The sequence below is a fragment of the Gymnoscopelus braueri genome (assembly GCF_963280865.1).
Source record: "Gymnoscopelus braueri genome assembly, chromosome: 3".
NCBI lineage: Eukaryota > Metazoa > Chordata > Actinopteri > Myctophiformes > Myctophidae > Gymnoscopelus > Gymnoscopelus braueri.
In genome coordinates, this window is record NC_137612.1 from 25848921 (window position 1) to 25871885 (window position 22965).

Here is a 22965-nt window from a genome sequence, read left to right on the forward strand (position 1 = left end):
ACACACTGTACAGTAACCACAAGGTCCTCTGTGAGGGCACACTGTTTTAATTAAGCCTGTCATCCTCCAACCAAATTCAATTATTGCTCCATCACAAACTCAAATTTGGGAAATAATTACTCTTTCAGAATTAGACGCATTCTGCTATGAACCTGCTGTCAAACAAGACAATTAGACTTGTTCTACCGTTGTCCAGAAGATTTATTAAAACACAATGAACAAATACACAGAGTAACAAATTAAAAGATGACAATTAACTTTTTTTCCTTTTTTTTTCTTTTTTCATTCAATTGCTATACAGCACAGATATCAGTACCATAACACTGATTGGAGTTCATTGTCTGTAAATGCTAGCCACACAGCAACCACTACCCCCAAACCGCCCACCCACCCACCAAGCCACCACTTCCCGCCTCCCCCTCTGAACGTGAACCGTAGGAAACGTTTCACATGCTGTGCATTTGCTGCAACAAAAGGTGCCTTAACCAGGTTCTTTTGGTAGCTTTTGAAGCCTTGTTTATAAGCATGTACATATATTATTAATATATTTAAAGTATTAGACTGAAGCCTTTGTTTTTGTTTTCTTTTTTTCTTTTAACAGATAGTTACATTCATACTTGACTTCAGTTTGATTGCATTTCATTTGAGCGTTGCGTTTTCGTAGTCATTTCAAGGTCAGCACTCCTGAAGGGAACAGACATGATTGTGATTGATGAGCACATTTCCGTGTGCACACTGCAGTTCTGTGGCAACTACCCTGCAAACATTCGATTTTTTTCTCATAAACCTATGTGAGCGGGACATACTGTCTATGTCTAAAAAAATCTCTTGATTATTTACAAAGTTTCTGGGGATCTTTCTGTCAAGCAACCTAATAGCTGATAGGGTCAGGTTAATAATGGTCTGAGCAGAAACACAATAGACATAACAGCACTGATGAACACAACAGAAAATAACGCAAAAAAAATACAATGCAACCAAGAGAGAATAGAGCAACATAAATAATAACTACCCGCTTTTAAAAATTAACATTGTGGGTCAATATCTTGTGATATTTGCGCTTATTAATACTTGCAAGCGAGTTGTCTGAGAAATTCCAGGCATGATTGAATTTGGAGTAATATGATTTAAGAGAGGTCAGAGCAAAGGACCTCAGGACAATCATTTGAAATGGTCAGAGGACAATAACAAAATAGATTCATCGTCAGACAACAAATTCATTTCAATTGAGTGCATCTAATCACAATTGTTGACTGAGAAACTTCAAGTGCTGCAACAATGCAACAATATAATAATAATAATAATAATAATAATAATAATAATAACAACAACAAATGCCTCAATTCAGATTTGTAGTTTGAGTCATAACATTCAAACGATGAATTCATAGAAAAGTAAATACAGTAACCTTGAATATACAAAATGTTTCACTTGTAGGACAATCACATGAGCGCAAAGAAGAAATGATGGAATGATGTAGCTATAGCACTCCGCTATGTCTTTACACCGGGGCAAAAGGTTATGATAGATTCTCCAGGGGAAAACCAACACACTATAGTATGTAATATGGCTGAGGAAACCAGAAGTGAAGAAAAGAGAATCAATAAAAAGTATCGCTGTGCAACATTGGTCCTTAAAAGTTGACATACAGAGAATGCTCCTATACTGTACATAGAGACTGATTGGCGAAATACAAATTACAGTCTTGCCTTGGGATTACACTTCATAAACTACAAATCATATCAGATCATCGCTCTCCTAGATTAGGCAGAATGCCTTTAATGGCACTGAACTAGTAGTAAAAGAAATACCTTGCTCAAATACATAATCTTATTTTACCTTAACGTAGAGATAAGCAGACAAATTGCTTATATCATGACAAACACAAGCCGTAAGGTGACATAGTGTCATAATAAGCAATCATTTTGATATTTGCTTCTCACAATGAAAAGGAAACTGGGAAAGTCCCTGGGATGTAAGGCAAAATAAACTCTCCCCAACCCCCACTCCACAATCTGCACTGAATTAGAACTGATGGGTAAAGACAGGATGAGTTCCTGCTTATAGTTTACTCCCTTGGGTCTGTTCCCAATGGTTTAGCTCCTCTAAGCAGCCACTGCTAACATTCAATTGCAAATAAATGCTCATACTATGTACATAAATACTGAATCTGAAATGTGTTCAAATTGTCTGCTCTGTGTGACCTTCAGTCAAGGCCTAGCCTGGCCTCTCTCCGGTTCACCTACAGTATGTGTGTAATAGTGTTTTCGCTATGATTAGATCTATGTGAGGTAAAATAAACAGCAGTCTCTTAGACTATGTACAGTACCAGTGGTCAACCCCCTCACAGGTTGGTGAAGGACTGCAGCCATCAGTGTCTGCAGTTCACCTTCTCAAGTTCACCAGTAGGTGGCAGCCTTTCCAGGATTGAGGCAGAGAGCGTCCAACTACTGTGTGAACGGTAAAAGTCTTTTTTAACACTTTCAAATCAACACTCTGACCATTTGGCCACTACATGAACTACAAAACAGGGAAATAGATTGAAAGTAACAGAAATGGCTGTCATAAAAACAACCTCTCATGATGCGTCATCCAAAGACTGAGGCCTTCCCTTTGCTGCACACCTCTAAGGACAAAGCTCCAATAGGGCACAGTCACAGTGCACAGTGAAAAGGCAGATGGATGAAAGCAACAGGGTGCACATAGAATGAAAAACGTTGGGCCTGGCATGAATAAAAACTCACATTCTGAGATAAGAATGAGTGCTGCACAACAAGCATCGGAACCTCAATACATCCAACTTGCTCACAGGAGAGAGAGAGAGAGAGAGAGAGAGAGAGAGAGAGAGAGAGAGAGAGAGAGAGAGAGAGAGAGAGAGAGAGAGAGAGAGAGAGGGAGAGGTTCCTCCTGTAGCGCTGGGCTGAAAAAAACAAAACAAAAAAAGGTTTTCCACCTCTTAACACAAGCTGCGCCATCCTCCACAAGTCAGTAAAAGCAAATATCTACTGAAATACATCAGTATAGGATCCTTGAAAGGTAAAAGTGCAATTCATAAGATAGATATAGATACATCTGTAGTCGTCAAAAACGTGGTTCTTTGCCTTCATCCGTAGACAGACAGCTTCTTGTCATAGAGTCAAGTCATGGGTGGGCTGTTTAAAGAAAGGAGCGGGACAAAAGAGAGGGAGGAGTGGGAACTGAAGGGAGAGACGGGCAGCGTCATCCCCGACCTAGTCCTCGATGCAGATCACATCATTGGGTTTGCCCGACTTGAGATCTGGAGTGGCCACGTCCCTCAGGGAGTCAATTGACTTCTTGTCAAGATGGCATGAAGGGGGCGGCGGAGGGCCGTTAGAGGACACTAGAGTAGGAAGAGAAGTGATGCGATATTTATGTGTTGTTTTTTTTTCAACCACTGGAATGTGTGTTTATCTGTCTGTCTGGCTGGATGTGTCAGGGTGGACCGTTAGGAAACACGGGTGACACAGGAAATTAAACAGCATTTGTTGATTACATAATACAGTGGTTCTCAAACTTTTTCATGTCAAGGACCCCCAAATGAATGTGTATTTGACCGTGGAACCCCATGCAAGATTTGTGTTGTTAACATGTTTAAAAAAATATTTAGAAAACAATTTTCACATTTTGTCAAGATCTTTTTGAAAATAGCCGATCTACAAACTCATATGTATGTATATAGGGTGTATATAGGGTTAAAGTGGTTAAACTGATTTTGGAACCCTGGGGGTCCCCGGACCCAACTTTGAGAACCACTGACATAATAGATGTATTTACCACACTCTTGAATGAATGCTCCAAGTTCTTGTTCTTGTCCAAATGGGCTATTATAGCGAGAGGACACTGGAAAAGAATGTGTTAATTATCCACTGTTCTTGTGGATATTCTCTGTGGATATGCAGCTCAACGTAAAGCAACTGCAAACTGCAAACATGAATAATCATTCAGTAATGCCTGTCCATGTGTTTGACATGTTTTATAATGTACCACTTTTGTCAACATACCGTATGTTTTCATCCATGCATCCAGCTTGAACAATCTATAGTCCTAATAATGGTTGAGACAAGTGAAATGTTGAAACATTGAGTATTGCTGATTCTTACCACTGACATAGGGTCCCAGAGGCATCTGGCTATAGCTGACCAAGGGTTGTCCACCTGGTCCTCTGAAACCTCCTCCAAAGCCACCACTGTACATTTGGGTACAGCTAAATCCACCCTGAGCGAAAGGCTAAACATAACAAACAAGTGATCAGGGGAAAAGCCGATATGCATTTTGGATAAGAGAAGAGAAATACAGAATTGGCCATGAATTCAGGCAAACTATCGAGTTGTACAGTGAAGGGGCTGTATACAAGAAACACAAGGTGAGACCAGCTGCTTTTAGGCCCGACAAAACAGACAGGACATTTTAGTAGTGAAAATAAACACCTGAAAGGACTATATGGCCTAAGTGTTCGTTTTTATCATAAATGTTTTGATTGAATGATTGAATAAGTTATTGAAGTTATTTGAATAACTTAGCATTACTTAGGAAAAATGAAATCAATTCCACAGTAAGAGTCCAAAACTGGTCGGATTTCACTTTGAAAATTGCGTTCTGATCCCACCTGTTGTGGTGGAGGTTCATTGACTCGGCTCGTGAGGCGGCTGAGGATGCTCCTTTCAGACATCTGCAGGCGGGCGGACACTGGGGGGATCCTGGACAGCATGTTGGGCAGTCGTGTTACATCTGCCTTCATGTCGCTCAGAAGCTCCTCCAGTTGGTTTAGCACTGTGACCAAGAGAAACCGGGGGAATTTATCTGCGGTGTTACCACACAGAGGCAGGTGTATTAACCAGTTGAGAGACATTCATTCAAATTCAAACCTGAGACCTCATTCAAATTCAGACCTGAGACCTCATTCAAATTCAGACCTTCCATTTTCGACCTGAAAGACGTTATTCAAATTCAAGATATCAAAGATTGCATCTGTGAGTGTATACGACTCATTTGAATTCGAAATGTTGTCAGGGTCAAGACTGGGAGCTAAAAAAAAAACCTAGCAAAAGAAAAGCCAATTAAACAGAATTATATTTCCAAAAAACAAACATCCTGAAAAATCCTGAAGGATCACATGTTTTCTTAGTTTTTTTCTTCATTATGTACAGTATAAAGCAAACCTTTGTGCAGCACAGCATTGGCAGGCTTGTTCCCAGCCAGGGACTCCTTGGACAAGTGCTGGTGGGACTCTGCCAGGCACTCCACCTCAGAGAAGCGTGTGTTGAGGGCCATGGCTGGGTGACTGGAGTCCTGGGTCATGTTCAGATAGGCTGCCCTCCTCAACTGTTCCTCTATCACCAGAGCCTGCTCCAACAACTAGACACAGAGAGACACGCTCCCTTCAGGGTGCAACCAAACCAAACCTAACTAAATTAAACTTTGACCCCATATCCTGAATACCTGCTTAGTTTTGTAGGCTTTCTAGACTGTATAACGAGTCTTAATGTGTTCATTTAATGTGTCTTATAATGTTTGCTTGTTTTTTCCCCCTGCTGAATTTATGTTTTATAATTTGCAACCAAACAAGTTAGAAAGAGAAAATGTATTAAAAAAAAGAAAAGCAATTAAGAGAGATGTGGACATCAAAGGCAAAAGAGTTACAGTAGAGCAGATGGATAAATTTTTAAGTAAAAGGAGATTATTTAGGATTATTTAATAGTTATTTTATTATTTTACAATTAGAGCACTGGTTCTCAATGTGGGGTCTGGGGACCCCCAGGGTCCTTGGGGGGTTCCAAGGCGTCCCAAGCTAAATGTTTCATAGTTAGGAACTAAATGGACCCTTATAGGTCTGTACCTCAGAGAGTGTACACATGAAACCAAATGAACCAGTAAGAGTCCATTTGGTTCCCAGAGATAAAACATTTGATCAAATCGGTTCTATGGCCTAATGCATGTCAAACTGGAGTTCCTTGAGAATCACTGGTTCACCCAAATCTACCTTAAAACGGCGAGCCAGGAACTTGTTCTTCATCTCTAGGTAGTTTCCCTTGAGCATCTCAGTCTTGAAGGGCTCATTGAGGATGGCGTAGCGTGGGTCGTTCTGGACGTCCTGCCAGCGGGCATAGCCATGTCTGAAACACAACCCTGGTCAAAGAATACAAATGACCAATTCACAAAGAGATCCCATGCATGGGAAAGTGGGTTGCTGAAGTGGTAAATGGTTGTAGTTATCACTTTGTCAGTTATATCAACTCCCTCAGCTCCAATAGTTTGGAGATAATTACATTACTTTGGCAGATATTCAAAGAGTCTTCTTCCCTAGGTCTGGAGAAAGGATACGTTACGATGCCAGCCAGCAGCCAGTAGTCATGGCGACGGTGCCAAATGTCATACATCTTCCCAGATGACAGCGCTGCTCGCTCCTCTGTTTGCCAGAGGGTGTGTAGCTCTGAGGGCACAAGAGAGGATTAGATACTCCCAGTGCAAAAGCACGTCCAACTCTGCCATATGTTTAAAAAAAAGTAAGCAGTGTCTATAAAAATAAACAAGCTAATGCATACCATGTTTCTAATTCAAATTAGAAATGCCACATTGCGGATGTATGCTCCCGCCAACCAGTTGCAGTTTATATCCATATCTTTCCAGGAATTTAATGTGTTTTTTGGAGGCACAGTGACCTTGACCTATGAAGTTGCAATACCAAATTTTAATCAGTTCATCCTTGAGTCCAAGTGGATGTTTGAGACAGATGTAATCAAATTCTGTCTATAAATACCTGAGATATTGCATTCAGGAGAATGGGACAGACGGACGGACAGACAACCCGAAAACCTAATGTCTCTGGCCATGGCTGTTGCCGGCGGAGGCATGCTTATGTCAAATAAACACAATGCCCTGGTTCAAGCTCTTCAATGTAAAGACATTTATACAGTGAGGCCACTTCACCTACAGCCGTACATTGTGCAGCTTCACTAGACTGTTTGGGGTCAAGTGTCTTGCGCATGGCCCACCACCGCGTAGTGTAGGTGTTCCAATCCACCGCGGTGCATCCGGCTTTGTCGAGTGTCTATAGTACATATAGTACATATAGTACATATAGTACATATAGTACTATAGGTTATTTTACAGCTTGGAAGCTTATTTTACATGCCCTGTGTTAGGTGGAGGAGGTTAGCTATTCTGGAGGATGTAGGGGGGTGCTATGGTTTCCTTGTGGGTCATTCCCAGTGTTTTGAATTGGTTGCCAGTAGCGACTGGGAGCCAGTGGAGGGAGTGCAGAAGTGGAGAGACATGGGGACATTTTGGAGGAGGTTGAAGACCAGACATGCATACAGGTTTTTAGAGCGCACACAGGCAGACCAGCAATGAGAACGTTGCAGTAGTCAAGCTGGGCAGACTCCTTGGTGGGGAAGGGTCTGATTTTCTGGATGTTGTAAAGCGAGCAAGTGATTGTGAGGCTAGTGCTACCACCGCCTCAATCAGTAAAATGAAGTTGGTTGATTAGAATACATGTTGGAGGCATTAAATGGAGCCAAACCAAGTTCCTGTCTCTACACAAAAAGGAGGTGGTGCCCCCAGAGGCAAAAACAAAGGGGAAAAAACAAAATCGTAATTTTTTTACCGAATGGGTTCCCAGATTGGCGTGCGTGTAACCCTCTCTGTCCATACACATAATAATAATGCACCCACAGTTATCTTGCCTGGTTAAATAATTAATACTTTGCCAACGACGTAACATATGGCCGTACAATCAACTATACATTTGCCATTACTCACCTGTAAAGCCTCCATCGGCGATATTGAACATGAACCTGGTTTTGCATCCATTTTTGTCCTCCCTTCTGCTCTCCTCTGTGTCCTCCAGTACATCTTTCTCTCCATTTATCCGACCTTCTGATGTGTCCTCACTCTTCACATCTTCTGCAACTGCAGAAGTAAAACAAAAACATCTCAAGATGACTTTTTCATGTCTGTTGCATCACTGATTTATTAAAGAGCATCAAATGTGTACCTGGCTTATTTTCCTTGTCCTCAGTCTTTGAAGGCAGGGGATCAACGTCTACCTTCTCTGTGGACCTCTCAGTGTCTTTACAGGGCTCCGCTGAGGATAAAAGAAACACAAATGCTCAACTAAACTCGCCGCAACCCTGCGGGAAGCAGCATAAAGGTCATGCCTCTCTCTCACCTTTAGGCGAGGTTTGACTGGAGGGCGTTTCTATCTGTTTCAAAGCAGGCTCCTTTGAGTTGATTGCCGGCTCCGTCTTTGAAGAGGGCGACTCTGTTCGGTCCCTCTCTTCCCCTGCTTTCTCCTCCGATCCGGCCTTAGTCTCATCACTGTCAGCTGCCTTCTCGGGTGCGGAGGTTGTCTCTGTGTTGGCAGGAGCCTGTGGAGAGAAATAATAAAAAAAGAAGCAGACCGAGGGGAGACGGAGATGGGAGGGCAGAGAGGTGAGTTAAGAGGTGTCAGTTTTTGACGGAAGCACACTTTGACGATGATGAGGGGAGAATGGTCAAAGTGTGATGGACTGTGGGAAGATGGACAAGACAATCAAGGAGAAATGAATGGAGGAGATAGGTGCAGGATTGTAAAAAAGAAATCTGCTCACTTCCTGCTCTGACAGTTTCTTGTTATCTTGGTCCGTGGCCTCTTTGTCCTCCGCTGAGCCCGAGAGAGACTCGGTCTTCTCTGATAAAAAAAAGTATAATGTGAATTCTTTTTCACTTTAACCAAGAAAAACTTTTTCTAAGGGTGCAAACCCTGCTTCTGCAATCTTCCAAAAGAAAAACAATAACCCGTGCAGAGATTGGTTTCTGACCTGGTGGGACTGGAGTGCCGGGCTGTGTAGCAATGGGGCTGGCAGGCACAGGGGTGTTAGGATCAGATGAGAGACTCTCAGTCAGTTTCTTCAATTCTATCCCAATAGGAATCAGGTCTGGAGAACTCAACTTCCCGTTCACATGCTCAAATTCTTGCACCTACGCACAGCAGCACACATGAACGGTGTTTGACAGAACATTTTAAATATTTCAATTTTAAAAAGAAATTGAAAACTTTCACCTATAATGACATGTCCAAAATAGGGATGCCAGCGTTAATGTAGTTAATGTAGTGGGCTGCCATAGCTGAGTGGGCGGCCATAGCTGAGTGAGCCAGCCTGGGAAGCCAGAGGCCCTGGTTGTCCCAGGTTTCGATACTAGGCCAGGCCAGCAATGTGTTGATGTGTGTCCCTGAGCAAGACTCTTAACCCCTAATTGCTCCCCAAGCGCCGTAGAATGGCACTCACTGCTCCTAGTTGTTATAGGATGGGTAAATGCAGAGGACAAATTTCACGTACAGTATGTGCAATTATACAGTGACAAAAAAACACCCCAAGGAGTGGGGACTATTCTATCTATTCTAGTGATACACACTGACAGTTAGGTTAATATATATTTGATTTGTATGGCCACACATGCATTGTTTGGAAAATATATGGGGTTTACAACAACCACTTTCACTATACGTCCGTTGGCATGATAAAGGGAAATAAATGACATGCTAATGACGTAGATTATGCTAAGTACAATTATAGGCAAAAAACAACACAAATTCATATTTTAATTTACTTACTTGAACTTGAAGTATGTATGTAATATAATGTGAATAGATACCTCTTCCTAGAAAAACATGGCAGTAGTACCATGCTGACTGTTTTCCCCCCTCTTAGCCCTTGTATTGACCACAAGGCAACATGCCACACTGGCCTGAGTATATCTCTCAACCTACCCCTTTTTGTTGCAGGGAAACGGTAGAAAAGCTTGAGTGACAATGTTAATAGTAGGGTGAGGTAATGAGTAATGGTACCTTTTTCCTGACGAGGGACATGACTCCGATCCTGGTGAGAACGTGTTGGCGGGACAGACCCTCGCGTGGGACTCCATCTGCGAAGGTCTCTGCTCCGTCTGCTCCCGGCTCACACAGATGTCTCATAAATAGGGACACATAAGCCCTAACGGGGACAGAAACAAGCACGTAATCGCTGAACAACTATGACCTGCTCTCGATCTGCACTTGTACATGATGGACAGACTGACCACACGACCGACTGCTGAACGGCCGACTGGTTAAATTGCGAGGTCACTTTTGTAACTTTTCAAACTCTACTTAATGGTCTGAATTATAGTTTCATATAGTTAAAGCTACAATTCGGCACTTATTTGAATGAATAAAACATTATTTTAACCAATCTGTATGATAAAGTATGCAATATATAACTAGCACATCTGCAGTGGTTGGAGGTGGTTTCCTTACAGTACTTTCCATGGAGAAAGTGAACCTGGTAAGTGAGGCAGGAATTTAATGGAGGCCATGGAAGCGATGGCCGCCGTGCCCCCTCAGTTTGTCCTTATGCACCTTAACAAATTATATGCGCTGAGGCCACAGTGGTCTCGATACCCCGCCCACACCATCCCAGCTGTTGCACCGTTTTCTCCTCTTTCTTGGCGATAGTTTTTAGACACCATGTCTGTTGTTGAGATTCTGAATTCTAAAATTCCCCCTGACTCCCATCCCCATATTCAAATAAGTCAAGTGATTCTGATTAGTCCTCCAGGGCTGTGTGAATAGTTAGAAATGTAATATACTGCTGGTTGTATTTGTTTGTCATGTTTATTTCGAATATGTTAAAAACAGAATATTTCTTTCTTTTTTTTTTTGCAAATCACAACAATGAGAATCAGATTAATATAGCAAAAAAGAAACAATAAGAAAAAAAAAAGATAGAGAAAGATAGATAAAAGTTCCAGTCGGGCACCTGAATTCCCTCTCGCTCTTCCCTCTCAGGTCCCTGACCAACCAATGGGAGTTGAAAGCATCCTGAGGTGGCATGCCCCAGCGCATGATGGCATTGAGGAAGGCTTTCCTCTGGCGAGCATTGAAGCCCAGTACCTGAGATGAGGAGAATAATATCACATATTGCACATATTCATAATAATATACAGGTATAACATATGGCAGGTCACTGCATAAGATAGGAAGAATACCCAAACCTTGCTATGTATTTGCCAAGCAATACATACTGTATTGCCTGTCATAAGCCGCTTTTCCATCACAGCTTAAGCACGACACTGTCCAGTACAGTCCAGAACCACACCGCACCGCTTCAAAATGTCTTGCGTTTCCATTGCACAAAAGTCCCCACTCGCAAAATCCCCACCCTCCCCTCCCCTCCCGAAGGAAATCAACGCCCCTTTCTTTAACACACCAACTTAGCCTCAGGCTACAGGGTTAGCCTAAATGCTAGCGTGCTTCCTCAGAGCTAGTTTGGCTCTTAAGTTATTATTTGGCCATGTTCACCCTGACTTTAATCTTCGCTATTGTTGGGAAGACCTGTGTGGTGTCTAAACACGTTGCCATCACTTATATAAAAAACATTATTAGCGTGTCGCACATTCATTGTTGCCAGGTTTAGCAGAAAAAAATAAGCAATCAGGTCTATGAAAACAATCCCAAAAGAAGCGACTATATACGGCTATTTGAAAATAGCAGATCTACAAACTCACAACGCGTAGCGATGCGACGCATTGTGAGTGTGTGCATCTGCTATTTAAAAAATATATATATATATATAATGTTGACAAATACATATTAATTTGGGGGTCCTTGACATGAAAATGTTTAAGAACCACTGGTTTCAACAACATATGGAAACAAGCCCCAAATAATCAACTACATTTTAGAAACAAGCAGTGGTGGAAAAAGTACTCAAATTTTTTACTTATGTAAAAGTATCAATACTGCAATGTAGAAGCACTCTACAAGTGAAAGTCTGGAATTACTTGAGTAAAAGTACAAAAACTATTGGTATCAAAATGTACTTAAGTTACCAAAAGTAAGTACTAAAATATTTGAAAATAGCAGATCTACAATGATGCGATGCGTTGTGAGCTTGTAGATCGGCTATTTTCAAATAGCCTAGGTATAAAATAGGGCTTAAGTGGTTAATGTATGTTTTATAATGTAATCATTTATATCTGAAAAGTAACTAGTAACTAGTAACTAATACGTTTTCAGATAATTGTAGTGGAGTAAAAGTACTACCAATATTTACAAGCAACTTTACAGAAAAATAAGCCCAATGTCGCTTATAATAAGTGGACATGGCAACACTGCTACCGTAGTGTTTACATTTTACAGAGACCTGAGTGGACAGACACAGCTGTGAGCCGACCAATCAGTGGCAGTCACAGCTTTAGCCCCGCTTAGCCCAGCTCAGACCTACCCAAGACTGGGTACTTTTTAGGCACCAGTTTAGTACCACTTACACACCACTCTACCCACTTCATTGTAGTGGAAACCGTCGCTGTGGTGGGCGGTGTGGGGTGGGGCTAGGTAAGTCCATGTATATGGAAAGCCGCCTATAGATTCATACTTAGATTCAAATGTTATATAAATAAAGTTTCAGTTTGATTCTGTGTGTGGTGTTATTTGTCCTTTCAGTTTCACTAATAAATATCATAAACCTCACAGGTTGGCACTTTGTACTGTAGTATAGCTGCTGCCTTATCTGTGCTGAACTTCACTATAATATACATGCATATTGCTATGATACCATAACAATCGCATCTTCATATGAAACAAAGAGGCCCCATGGACTGATTACTTTCTCTTCTGTGTTTGACACAGAAGCATTGCATTGCTACAAATGGAAATGTATGTTTATGTTTATGATTGCACCTGACCCTTTCAGATATGACAGTTTACATCCTGTCTCATGATGCACAGCAATGTGTCCAGTGAAGGACAATATAGTTGGGGTCATACCTCAATGTTGCCCCCTACACGTGCCAGTAGGGGTGGGAGAGGTTTGTCCTTTTCACCTCTGAGCTGCCGGCGCGACTGTCTGCGACCGCCTACATGGAAAAACAAAAAGCAACCGTTAGATGTGATAAGATCTCCAGCAAGGAAAGTGTTTAGATAAGATTTAACCTTTGAAAGTATCACATTGAAGTCACAATTTCTGGAGCAGTAAAGCTGCAAACAAACTGATTTTGTATTATCAACTAAAATCAAATTCCATGCTGTACTTGCCACTAACAGACACTAAAGCCTGATTTATACTTACGAGAATAGGCCATCTACAAGCTCACAATGCGTCAGAGTGCGACACGTTGTGGGCTTGTAGATCAACAATTTGTGGTGCGCAACACCATACGCAACCAAGTGTAAATCAGGCACAACTACGCACATGGAGACGTCACATCCCGTCAACTCACCTTCAGGCCTCTCCTCAAAGTCTTCGTCCTCGTCCTCGGACCCCACGGAGTACTCGGACTGATTGTCTGAAATATCATCCTGCCATTCTGAGTAACAGATCATAGAGAAAAAACACTGTGCATTCACTTCTGTATGTGACCACTTGGGGGCGCCATGGCACTGCAGATTACTACAGACCACTCTAGTTGGGGCATGCATGCATACTGTACCAGCTCTCTGTCAATGGCACAGCAGTTGACTGCTCTGGTGGACAACTCAGCTCCAAGTCTTCACTTCCTATGTGTCCTCTGAGCTAAGTTGCAAAGACTTTGGTCTTTGCATTCTTTGTCAAACGCCTACTGTTGAGCTAAATGCTTACATAGAGAAAACTTCTACAAAATAACCTATTGAATATATATATACATCTACGTAACTTATCAATCTAATGGATATAGAGATGCTTTAACTTTAAAACACTCCGTATCTACGTAAAAGTATATCTAACCTACTAAAGTATTTGAAACCTACTGAATAAAGTATGTCGTCTAAATCCCTGCTTAAAAAATTAGTTATACAACCTAAACTAAATCTGATTAGTATACCCATTCATATAGGGCTTAATTAGTACAACTAAAAACCCCAAAACAATAAACACAGTAAAATCCTTGTGTTAATTTAACTCCAAAGAATGAAAAAAAAGGGTTAATTTGGTTCATTTTTACACTCTTTGTTGTTAAATGAACAGAGGATTTTACAGTGCAGGTGTCTAACCTGGGTGAAGAGCCCAGGGGTGTGTTTGTGTGTGTGTTTTGTGTTTACCACCAACCTTGGTCCTCCTGCGTGGTGTCGTTGTAGTTGACCTGCTTGCGGATGCGTTTGCCCTTGCCCAGGTTCCTGGCCAGGTCCTCCTGCTGCTGCTCATAGTGGTGACGCAGCAGCTTCTCCCAGTAGTCTGGGTCCACGTTCTCCTCCTGCTTAATGATCTCACGCTGCGGTTCCTCCTGCACACACAGAGATGTCAAAATACATGACAACAACACGTTGTGTGAACTTGTGACACATGTGACACATAGTGTGGGCAGGCTCTTCGCCACAGTCTAGAGCCGAACCAGGGTCACATGACCACATGAACGTTCTGCTGTCCAGGGTCACATGACCACATGAACTTTCTGCTGTCCAGGGAAACATGACCACATGAACTTTCTGCTGCCCAGGGAAACATGACCACATGAACGTTCTGCTGTCCGGGGAAACATGACCACATGAACTTTCTGCTGCCCAGGGAAACATGACCACATGAACTTTCTGCTGTCCAGGGAAACATGACCACATGAACTTTCTGCTGTCCAGGGAAACATGACCAAATGAACTTTCTGCTGTCCAGGGAAACATGACCACATGAACTTTCTGCTGTCCAGGGAAACATGACCACATGAACTTTCTGCTGTCCAGGGTCACATGACCACGTACACTTTCTGCTGCAGAGGACCACATGACCACCAGAGTTGAAGGATCACGGAATAATGTGCAGACCATAAATAAGGCTATAGTCATTCTCAGTCTGTCTGAAAAGCATAAAATGACCCCCCCCCCCCCTCAAATAAATTAAAATAAAATAATAATAATAAAATTAAAGATCTTACATATCAGCCAGCAGTAACTGACCAGTCAGTGCAAGCTGAACTGTCACTTCACTGAACTGTCACCATGAGTGACCTTGCTATGAAATGAACTCAACATGTCAAAGGGCAAGTGCTATTGTCTCATTGTATTCGGGACTATATAAAGCTATACAGTAGGTGAGGATGTTTCCAGTTTCCCAAAAGATGTACAGATTGCACTGTATTGGGTAACAAGTTGCTACACAGTACCATGCAGTATCAACCATGTTATATAGAGACACGTGGTGCAGACACATACTGATACATTAACACAAAGAAATTGTGCTCCCAGGAAACCAACACGAATGCGGCAATTTATACTTTATCACAGAGGTCTTCAACAGGGGGTCCGCGACCCCTAGGGGGTCCGCGGAGGTACTGCAGGGGGTCCGCAAAATTGTTGTCTGATTAAACAATATTTTTGTTTGAAAAAAATATATATATATTTTTTAATTTTTCCCCCCCCAAAATGTCAAATTGTCTTTAAACATAACATGAATCCATAGCAAACAGATAAATGGAGGCACAATGCACAATAACATGGTATGTTTATACATATTTTGTAGAGAATATTTATTTTGCACACCTACTGGGGCAGGTGCATATAGGAGCAGGCAATATAAAACACAATTTTATACATAAATATACAATATATGTGGTAGCCCCCCCTACCCTACGAGGTAGGGGGTCCCTGCTCCATCTCCCCATCAGTTTGGGGGTCCCTGGCCTGAAAAGGTTGAAGACCCCTGCTTTATCATATGATGGTGCCACGCACCAAAAATATCAGATGTACAAGCACAATGTGTCACATCAAAATCAGGCTTTAGCCAGAAGTGTCTATGCAAATGGAAGCTATTACAAAGCAATGTCTTGTCTTGTTGTAAACAATAACAATGTCATTATTTTAAGCTTCTTAAGAATAGAAACTCACAGACAACTAGAGCAGCTGTTCCAAACAGAAACATCTGTGGGCCATTTCATTATGTTTAAAAACAAGTGTTGTGCTTGAGCCCAAATCCAAACGTATGATTTATTAATCCCTTGTGTAGAAATCATTTTCAGTCATGCGGTATCTAGGATAAGGTTTTTTAAACTAATCCATTCTCTGATATGGTCACTTGTTTACTACTTATGTACATGATATCATAAACCATTTACTGACTTGCCCTGACCATAGTACTCACTCACTTTCCAACTCATTGCACGCACACTCACAGCTAATACCGTATGTTGTATATCGTCAGTGTCCAGCCGGGACCAGCTAACTCCTTTTTCAGTTTTTTGTTTTTTTTTCATAAATCAACGCTATTGAACCCCCTCTACATCTGTGTAATTTTTTTAAAATAATAACATATGAAAAGTATTAAAAAGCGCCTCTGACGAAAACTCCTAACTCCATTGGACCCTCAAACTGTCCGTCAAAAACAAACAACTCCCCCCTCCTCTCAGGCTCTCGAGAAGCTCTGCTCTGTATGAGGCAGACAGGGAGAAGATTTTTCAATGCTTTTGGGAGAACATAAACTGGGAAGAGAAGAGAATGTATGTGCAAGGTTTGATAGATGTCACCCCAGTAAAGAGGAGAAGGGTGTCTTCACAAAGGTCATCTGCTCGTGTTTTCTTTTTAAATGTTAATGGACAGAGAATGAGTGTGTGCAGGAGTTTGTTTCAAACATCTCCAAGAGCTCAAGGAGATCATGCCAAAAGACTTTCACAGCTTTTATGACAATCTAAAGCACTAAAGGCAACTCCGCACCAAACAGACTCGTCCAGACTATTGCAGACTACTCCAGACTGCAACAGACTGGTATTCGGTTGGCAAAAGTTACCATTTAAGTCTGTCAGCCGACTGGCCATTCATGTGCTAATTTGACTTTTAGCGTGCCAGCGTTGCCAGGTCTGCTTATTATAAGCGACTTTGGGCTTGTTTCCCTGCAAAGCCACTTAGGGATGTTCCCAGCGTTTTTTCTTCACTGACGTGCAGTGGTGTAAAGTAACTAGTACATTTACTCAAGTACTGTACTTAAGTACAATTTTGAGGTACTTTTACTTTACTGGAGTATTTCCAATTGTCTATACTTGTACTCCACAACAATTATTTGAAATGTTTAGTTACTAGTTACTTTGCAGATATAAATCATTATGAAACATACATTAACCACTTTAGCCCTATTTTGTACCTATAAGCTATTTGAAAATAGCAGATCTACAAGCTCACAACGTGTTGCGATGCACGCGTTCTGAGCTTGTAGATCTGCTATTTTCAAACATTTTTGTACTTTTACTTTTGGTACTTTAAGTACATTTTTATACCAATACTTTAGTACTTTTACTCAAGTAAATGCTGAATTCCGGACTTTTACTTGTAACAGACTCAGAGTACATCTATTGCATTCAAGCCTGGAATTTCGTCATTTTAGGGGCAAGGCCACTTGGCCTTTGGTGTTGTAATTTTTTGGAGGGCACAAAGGCCCTGCCCGGCCTTCCTGCCAGGGCAGGAAGGCCATCCAAAAAAATAATAACGATTTTTAAGTCCAAAAATGATTTTTAAGTCCACGGAAATAATGCATTTAACTTGAAGGTTAAGGATGATTGTATTTTAATATATTATAAGAATAGTATAACTATCTGTGAAATATTACCCATTTATTTCACAAAATAATGTGTTGGCAAATGACCAATATTTAGTTATATAGGTCTCAATATGTCACATTCAGCCCTGGACTTCACTGACTGAAGTAGGGGTCACATTAATCACATTAGATTCACAGAATGTATTTTACCCACAAGTTATTTTCATTCAAATGAAATGTGAATGAACTTGCACTAATAATGACTTTAGTTGATTTTTCACTCTTTAAAATATAGTATTTCTTAATTATTAATAATTACTGCTTGTAGATTGGCTATTTTCACGATTTTAAATTGTTTTTAAATAATAATAAAAAAGGAACATACAAGATTTCCACCCGACAGCCATAATATATAGCCAATATATGGTTCTGTATCAGTATATGAGTCCGTTTTTGAAGATTTCATTCTAATTGGCTACTATGCCTGAATATGAATTTCATGAGCCTGGGTAGGTCACCCTGGCTTGGCGGAGATATGCCCTGTAGCACACTCCGCACAGCAGCAGCAGCAGCAGGTGAAAGCAATTCACTTAATTGCTCGTTCTCTCTCCCTCTTTCCGTCTCCTCAATCTCTCGCTCGCTCTTTCTCTCTCAATCTTTCACTCTCCCTTTTTTCTCTCCCTCTCTCTTTCTTTCCTTCTCTCTCTGCCGCTTTTTACCTCCCTCTTTCTCCCTTTCTCTCTCCCTTTCTTTCTCCCTCCCGCTTTCTCCGTTCCTCTCTCTCCCTCGCTCCTGGTATCTCTCTCTCTCTCCGACGGACCCCTAACCGACTGGCCGACGCTTCCCGAAGCCAATTCGGCCCAAAATCGGGCCGACTCAGATTGGTCTGGAGAGGGCTTAAGAAACACCCACCACACACACGCAACACACAACAGTGTGATAATAAAATGTTGATAGGTATATGATAGGTAAATTCAACTGTGGTTGTTATTGTTAGTGCAATAATTTGCAATGATTTGATAGGCTAAAGATTCTATTTTTCATGAATGTATTTTGTATTTATATGCCATTTTTTTATTGTTGGTGTGCCATGATCGCTTTTGTTAAATACATGATTGAGTATTGAGGCAGAATTGTTTGTTGCACTCAACTGTAGAAGAACAACAGTGGTAACAGTTAGATCCATGGTTGTTTACAATGCATGTTCAAATAAAAGTTGTTTAAGTACAGAATTCAGCTTGATCTATAGCATATGAGGATGGCGCTCACCATAAATAGCTGATCTCCAAGCTCACAATGCGTTTTGATGTGTTGTGAGCTTTGAGATCCATTGCCAGCTGTTCTTATCAATGATGGACAAAACCTCCTAACTCCACTTGCACTGGATTTGGGTAAAGTGGTGATAATATAATGACACATGCAAGTATCTGATAATATATAAAGTCACAATACCAAGTTTGATGAGGCAGTATTGCTTTGTTTTAAAAAATATAAGGTTTTCTTCATTTTCTGAAAAATTGATATTTTGTTTTTCATTTCCTGAACAATTACCATTTTGGATTTAGCTGGTTCCGGCCGAACAGCAGAGATATACTGTATGTAGGCTAACAGTATGTTGTGTATTTAATGTATGTATACCTACAGTATATACATAACAATACATACTATAAGCATACATGCTATTGCTAACAGTATGTGGCATGCATGTACAGCATCACAATGTTCGAAAGCAAAAAGTGTGGCCGCAAAGCTGAGAAAACCTAAACTTTGACACTAGTGCACAAGTGTCCATCCAATCATAGCCCCCCCCATCCCACATTTGTTCCACCCACCAGGGACAGAACATTATTCTCTCTGTCCGTCAGAGAACAGACCGCACCGCATTAAACCCGGAAATACTCTACCACAAATTTTTACTTGTTAATCTATGTCAGTGAGGGTCCCCAGAGTGGGTCCCCAGATGACAGTAATGTGACAATTTAAGGACTTTCAATACTCCTTTAATACCCCCAAAAAAAAGCAAGGGAAAAAAAGATAGGCAGAAGACCGTTACTACATTAAAAGTAATCAACAAACTCTACTATAAAAACTGGTCAAACATTGGCCAAATGTCAAATAATATTAAACTAGCCGATCTACATGCTCACAACGCCTCCCAACGCGAGGCGTTGTGAGCTGAATGAAACAAAATGTAATGCCTCAACTCCTACAATTCCAAGTGCTTGTCAGGGTGGGGGGTCCCCAGTTCAAATATAATGATTTGGGGGGGTCACAGCCTGAAAAGGTTGAGAACCACTGATGTATGTATATAAAATGTATATTCCCTTAGTAATCTCTTAGTTCCATCAACATTCTTCAAGTGAAGCACTTTATTGATTAATAAGATTATTTATTAAGATTATACAGATCAATTCGACAGCAGGCGTTCCACAGTTACTTTGCTTTCCACGGGTGCTGTACTGTTGTATAGAAGCAATTTTTTATATCAAGGTTTTTAACTAGCACACGGATGTGAATTTAATTTAATTAATGAAGACCGGACAACAAAATGGCATATTTAATGCCTAAAATGTATAAATCAAGCCACCGGAAGTGAGATTCAAGTGCATTTCTCCTGCCTGTCTGTGTGCTTTGCTGCTGGGTGCAGCTGGCCACTGATCCGCTGAGCACTGGGATCTCGCTGGCTGTGGACTAGAAACACACTCACTCGACATAACTTGCAATTGACAGAAACAAAGTGCTGTAGGCACATAGCGAATATAAAAGTTTTAAACCGGCGGTTGTAGATCGATTAGCCTCGGAAACCCAGGCTTTTTTTTTTGTTACAAAAGAAAAAAAGCCTGGGGGAGCGATGCAGGAACGATGGTCTTGGACCTTGTTATCTCCTAACCAATCAGAGTGCAGAGGGGCGTCGCTCTAAATTTGGTGACGTCAGCGTGCTCCGTGCACAGGCCGAGGGGGGGAGGGGAGGGGAGGCGGGGACATAGATTGGTGAAGCAATAGGAAGCCACGCACAAATCCAGGCGGCTGTGTTTGGGTCCGCCCTTCAAGACCATGGATTGAGCTCGTAGCCTCAGGCTATAGATCGATAGACTGACAACTAAACAACATACAGCACATAAATAACTAGGGACAGCTCCGGCCATGGGTGGGCCGAACGGCACGCCAGCTGCTCTCTGCCCAGACAGGACAGCGGTTTGGGCTGTACAGGCAACCCGTTGCGTTGCTGGACATTCGCAGCTTGTTTGTAAACGTATATTCATTTTAGCCGATAAATAGGCCATGTACTTGCTCCACATTGACACATTCTTTCCCATTTACAACTGCTAGTTTAAATCTTCTGATTTCAAAATGCCATACCTCGACAGCAGACACACGCTGACACCACTGACACACAGTGACAGCTGTCACTCATAACCTCAGAAACACCCAATTTATTGCTTTATTAGTTATTACGTGGTTAGTGTTGTGGACTAGCATAGAAGCCGCTGGTCTGAACTGGGCGTAAAACACCGTCCCTAACGAACCAACCAGTAGGGGACAGCAGCGACAAGGGACTACAGTACAAGGGGAAGTGGGAATTGCCAGAACAGAGCTGAGGTACAAGTTCACTTTCTCACCTCTCCATCTTCCTCCTTCACCACATACTGGGCCACTTTGAACGAGCTGAGATACTCGTTCATGTTCTCGATCTCTCTGACCTCTGTGGAGTCCTGGCTGCGGTCCAACAGCTTGGAGATGGCGTTGTCGTCATAGTGGATCACACTGCCCTCCTCGCTGTCCTTAATGTCCCCTGCTGATGAGACAATGTTAATAATATGGGACGGGCTGGCGTAATTTATTAGATCACTGTATTTATTGGCACTTAAAACAGTAGACATAATGAAACAAGAGAAGGTTAATACAGGGGTCTAAGTAAGGATGTCATTTCCCACTGCAGTTATGCAGTGGGAAAAAAGAAGCGGACCCTGCTCAACAAGTGGTTAATTTATTGATCCTGAAGGGGTAATCTGTCCTCTGCATTTGACCCATCCTAACTATAAGGATCACTGGGCAGCCGCTGATCAGCACTCCATCTCATTGGTAAAGCACAATGGTAGGAGTTTGTTCCTAACTTGTATGTCTTTTGGAATGGAAGGAAACCGGAGTGCCCAGAAGGAACCCACGTACGCAACTCCACACATAAATGCCGCAGTTGGGTTCAACCCAGGACCTTCTTGCTGTGAGATAATAGAGCTAACCACTGATCCACCGTACCGTGAAGGGACAGCAAATGTGACCTCAACCAAAACATAATTAACATAATATTATCGAACACAAGGGATTTCCAAGACTCCTTCCCACAGTAAACTTATATTAGAAAAACTTTAGCAAAGAACAGGGCCCTCTGTCGATCAACTCTCACATACACACAAAGGAATGCCATGACATTTCGAATTTTAGTCTAGCGAAGCTAACAAGACATTTTACAACTAACTGAGATGACAATACAGTTTTGCCTGGCATGAAAAAACAAACACAATTTCAAAATGTCAGGACGGCCCTAGTCCAGATTCTGCCCTTTTGCCTAGTAGGAAGAAAAACAACCATAGCGTGAACTAGGGCCGGGCAATATATCGATATTATATCGATATTGTGATAAGATATCATCTGCGATGTTGGATATCGTAATATCATGATATGGCATAAGTGTTTTAAATATATATACAGTAAATTATCAATACACAATACAACATTATTGTCACTATATCGATACAAAAATATTGTGATAATTGATTTTGTCCATATCGCCCAGCCCTAGCGTGAACACAGCATAAAGTCTAGAGCACATAACATATAGAGCATACCAAAATTGCTTGCAAAATTTCTTGCTGCCTCAATCTCATCTTTGAAGAGCTCCTCTGTGCCAAACTTGAGGATGTCGTCCAGCTCCTGTTTGGACATGGAGCCAGTCTTGGAGCCCAGGCCAGGTCGCACCACCAGGTGGGTCAACATCATTTTCCTCTTCGCCACCTCAGTGATTCGCTCCTCGACCGAGGCCCTCGTCACAAAGCGGTAGATCATTACCTTCTTATTCTGGCCAATACGATGAGCCCGGCTGAATGCCTGGGAAAATGGACAGACACGAGTAAAAAGGAAGGATATGGAGCAATCGGGCTAAGGGAGGACTATAGAAAAGTGACCAACAAAGATATATACTGTATGTATGCCATCAAAAAGCCTCTGTGTATAACTGTAGTCCCGGGTTTCCAGAAGGTGGCATACCCGTTTCCTGTTCCAGTTCATTTCCCCATAGCTTAAAGGTAGGGTAAGTGATTTACTTTGGTTAAAATAAGTGTTAAATAGCTCTATATTGTGATAGTACTCATTGCTATAGAGTGTTTGTTCAGTAAAAGGAGTCTCCCATGTCTCTCCAGCTCTTTATTAAACAGAAAATGCATTTTCAGTGCTCTTTCCTGATTGGCTTACATTTTGTCACCTCCCTGAAAATGTACTA

General features: G+C 41.6%; 1 protein-coding gene across 1 annotated transcript in view; it reads right to left on the reverse strand.

Moving 5' to 3' along the window:
- Positions 1-2869: 2869 nt before the first annotated feature.
- chd5 (chromodomain helicase DNA binding protein 5) overlaps positions 2870-22965 on the reverse strand; it is a 56200-nt gene continuing 36104 nt past the window's right edge. The window contains exons 23-41 of the mRNA XM_080423365.1: positions 22316-22574; positions 21089-21264; positions 14064-14238; positions 13258-13323; positions 12806-12894; positions 10797-10930; positions 9848-9992; positions 8820-8979; positions 8610-8689; positions 8189-8387; positions 8015-8104; positions 7780-7929; positions 6343-6451; positions 6002-6134; positions 5181-5376; positions 4628-4791; positions 4122-4248; positions 3796-3861; positions 2870-3361 (exon numbers count right to left, since the gene is read on the reverse strand). Coding sequence (XP_080279491.1) covers positions 3231-3361; positions 3796-3861; positions 4122-4248; positions 4628-4791; positions 5181-5376; positions 6002-6134; positions 6343-6451; positions 7780-7929; positions 8015-8104; positions 8189-8387; positions 8610-8689; positions 8820-8979; positions 9848-9992; positions 10797-10930; positions 12806-12894; positions 13258-13323; positions 14064-14238; positions 21089-21264; positions 22316-22574 — 2649 coding nt within the window. The 3' untranslated portion in view covers positions 2870-3230. The remainder of the gene's footprint in view (positions 3362-3795; positions 3862-4121; positions 4249-4627; positions 4792-5180; positions 5377-6001; positions 6135-6342; positions 6452-7779; positions 7930-8014; positions 8105-8188; positions 8388-8609; positions 8690-8819; positions 8980-9847; positions 9993-10796; positions 10931-12805; positions 12895-13257; positions 13324-14063; positions 14239-21088; positions 21265-22315; positions 22575-22965) is intronic.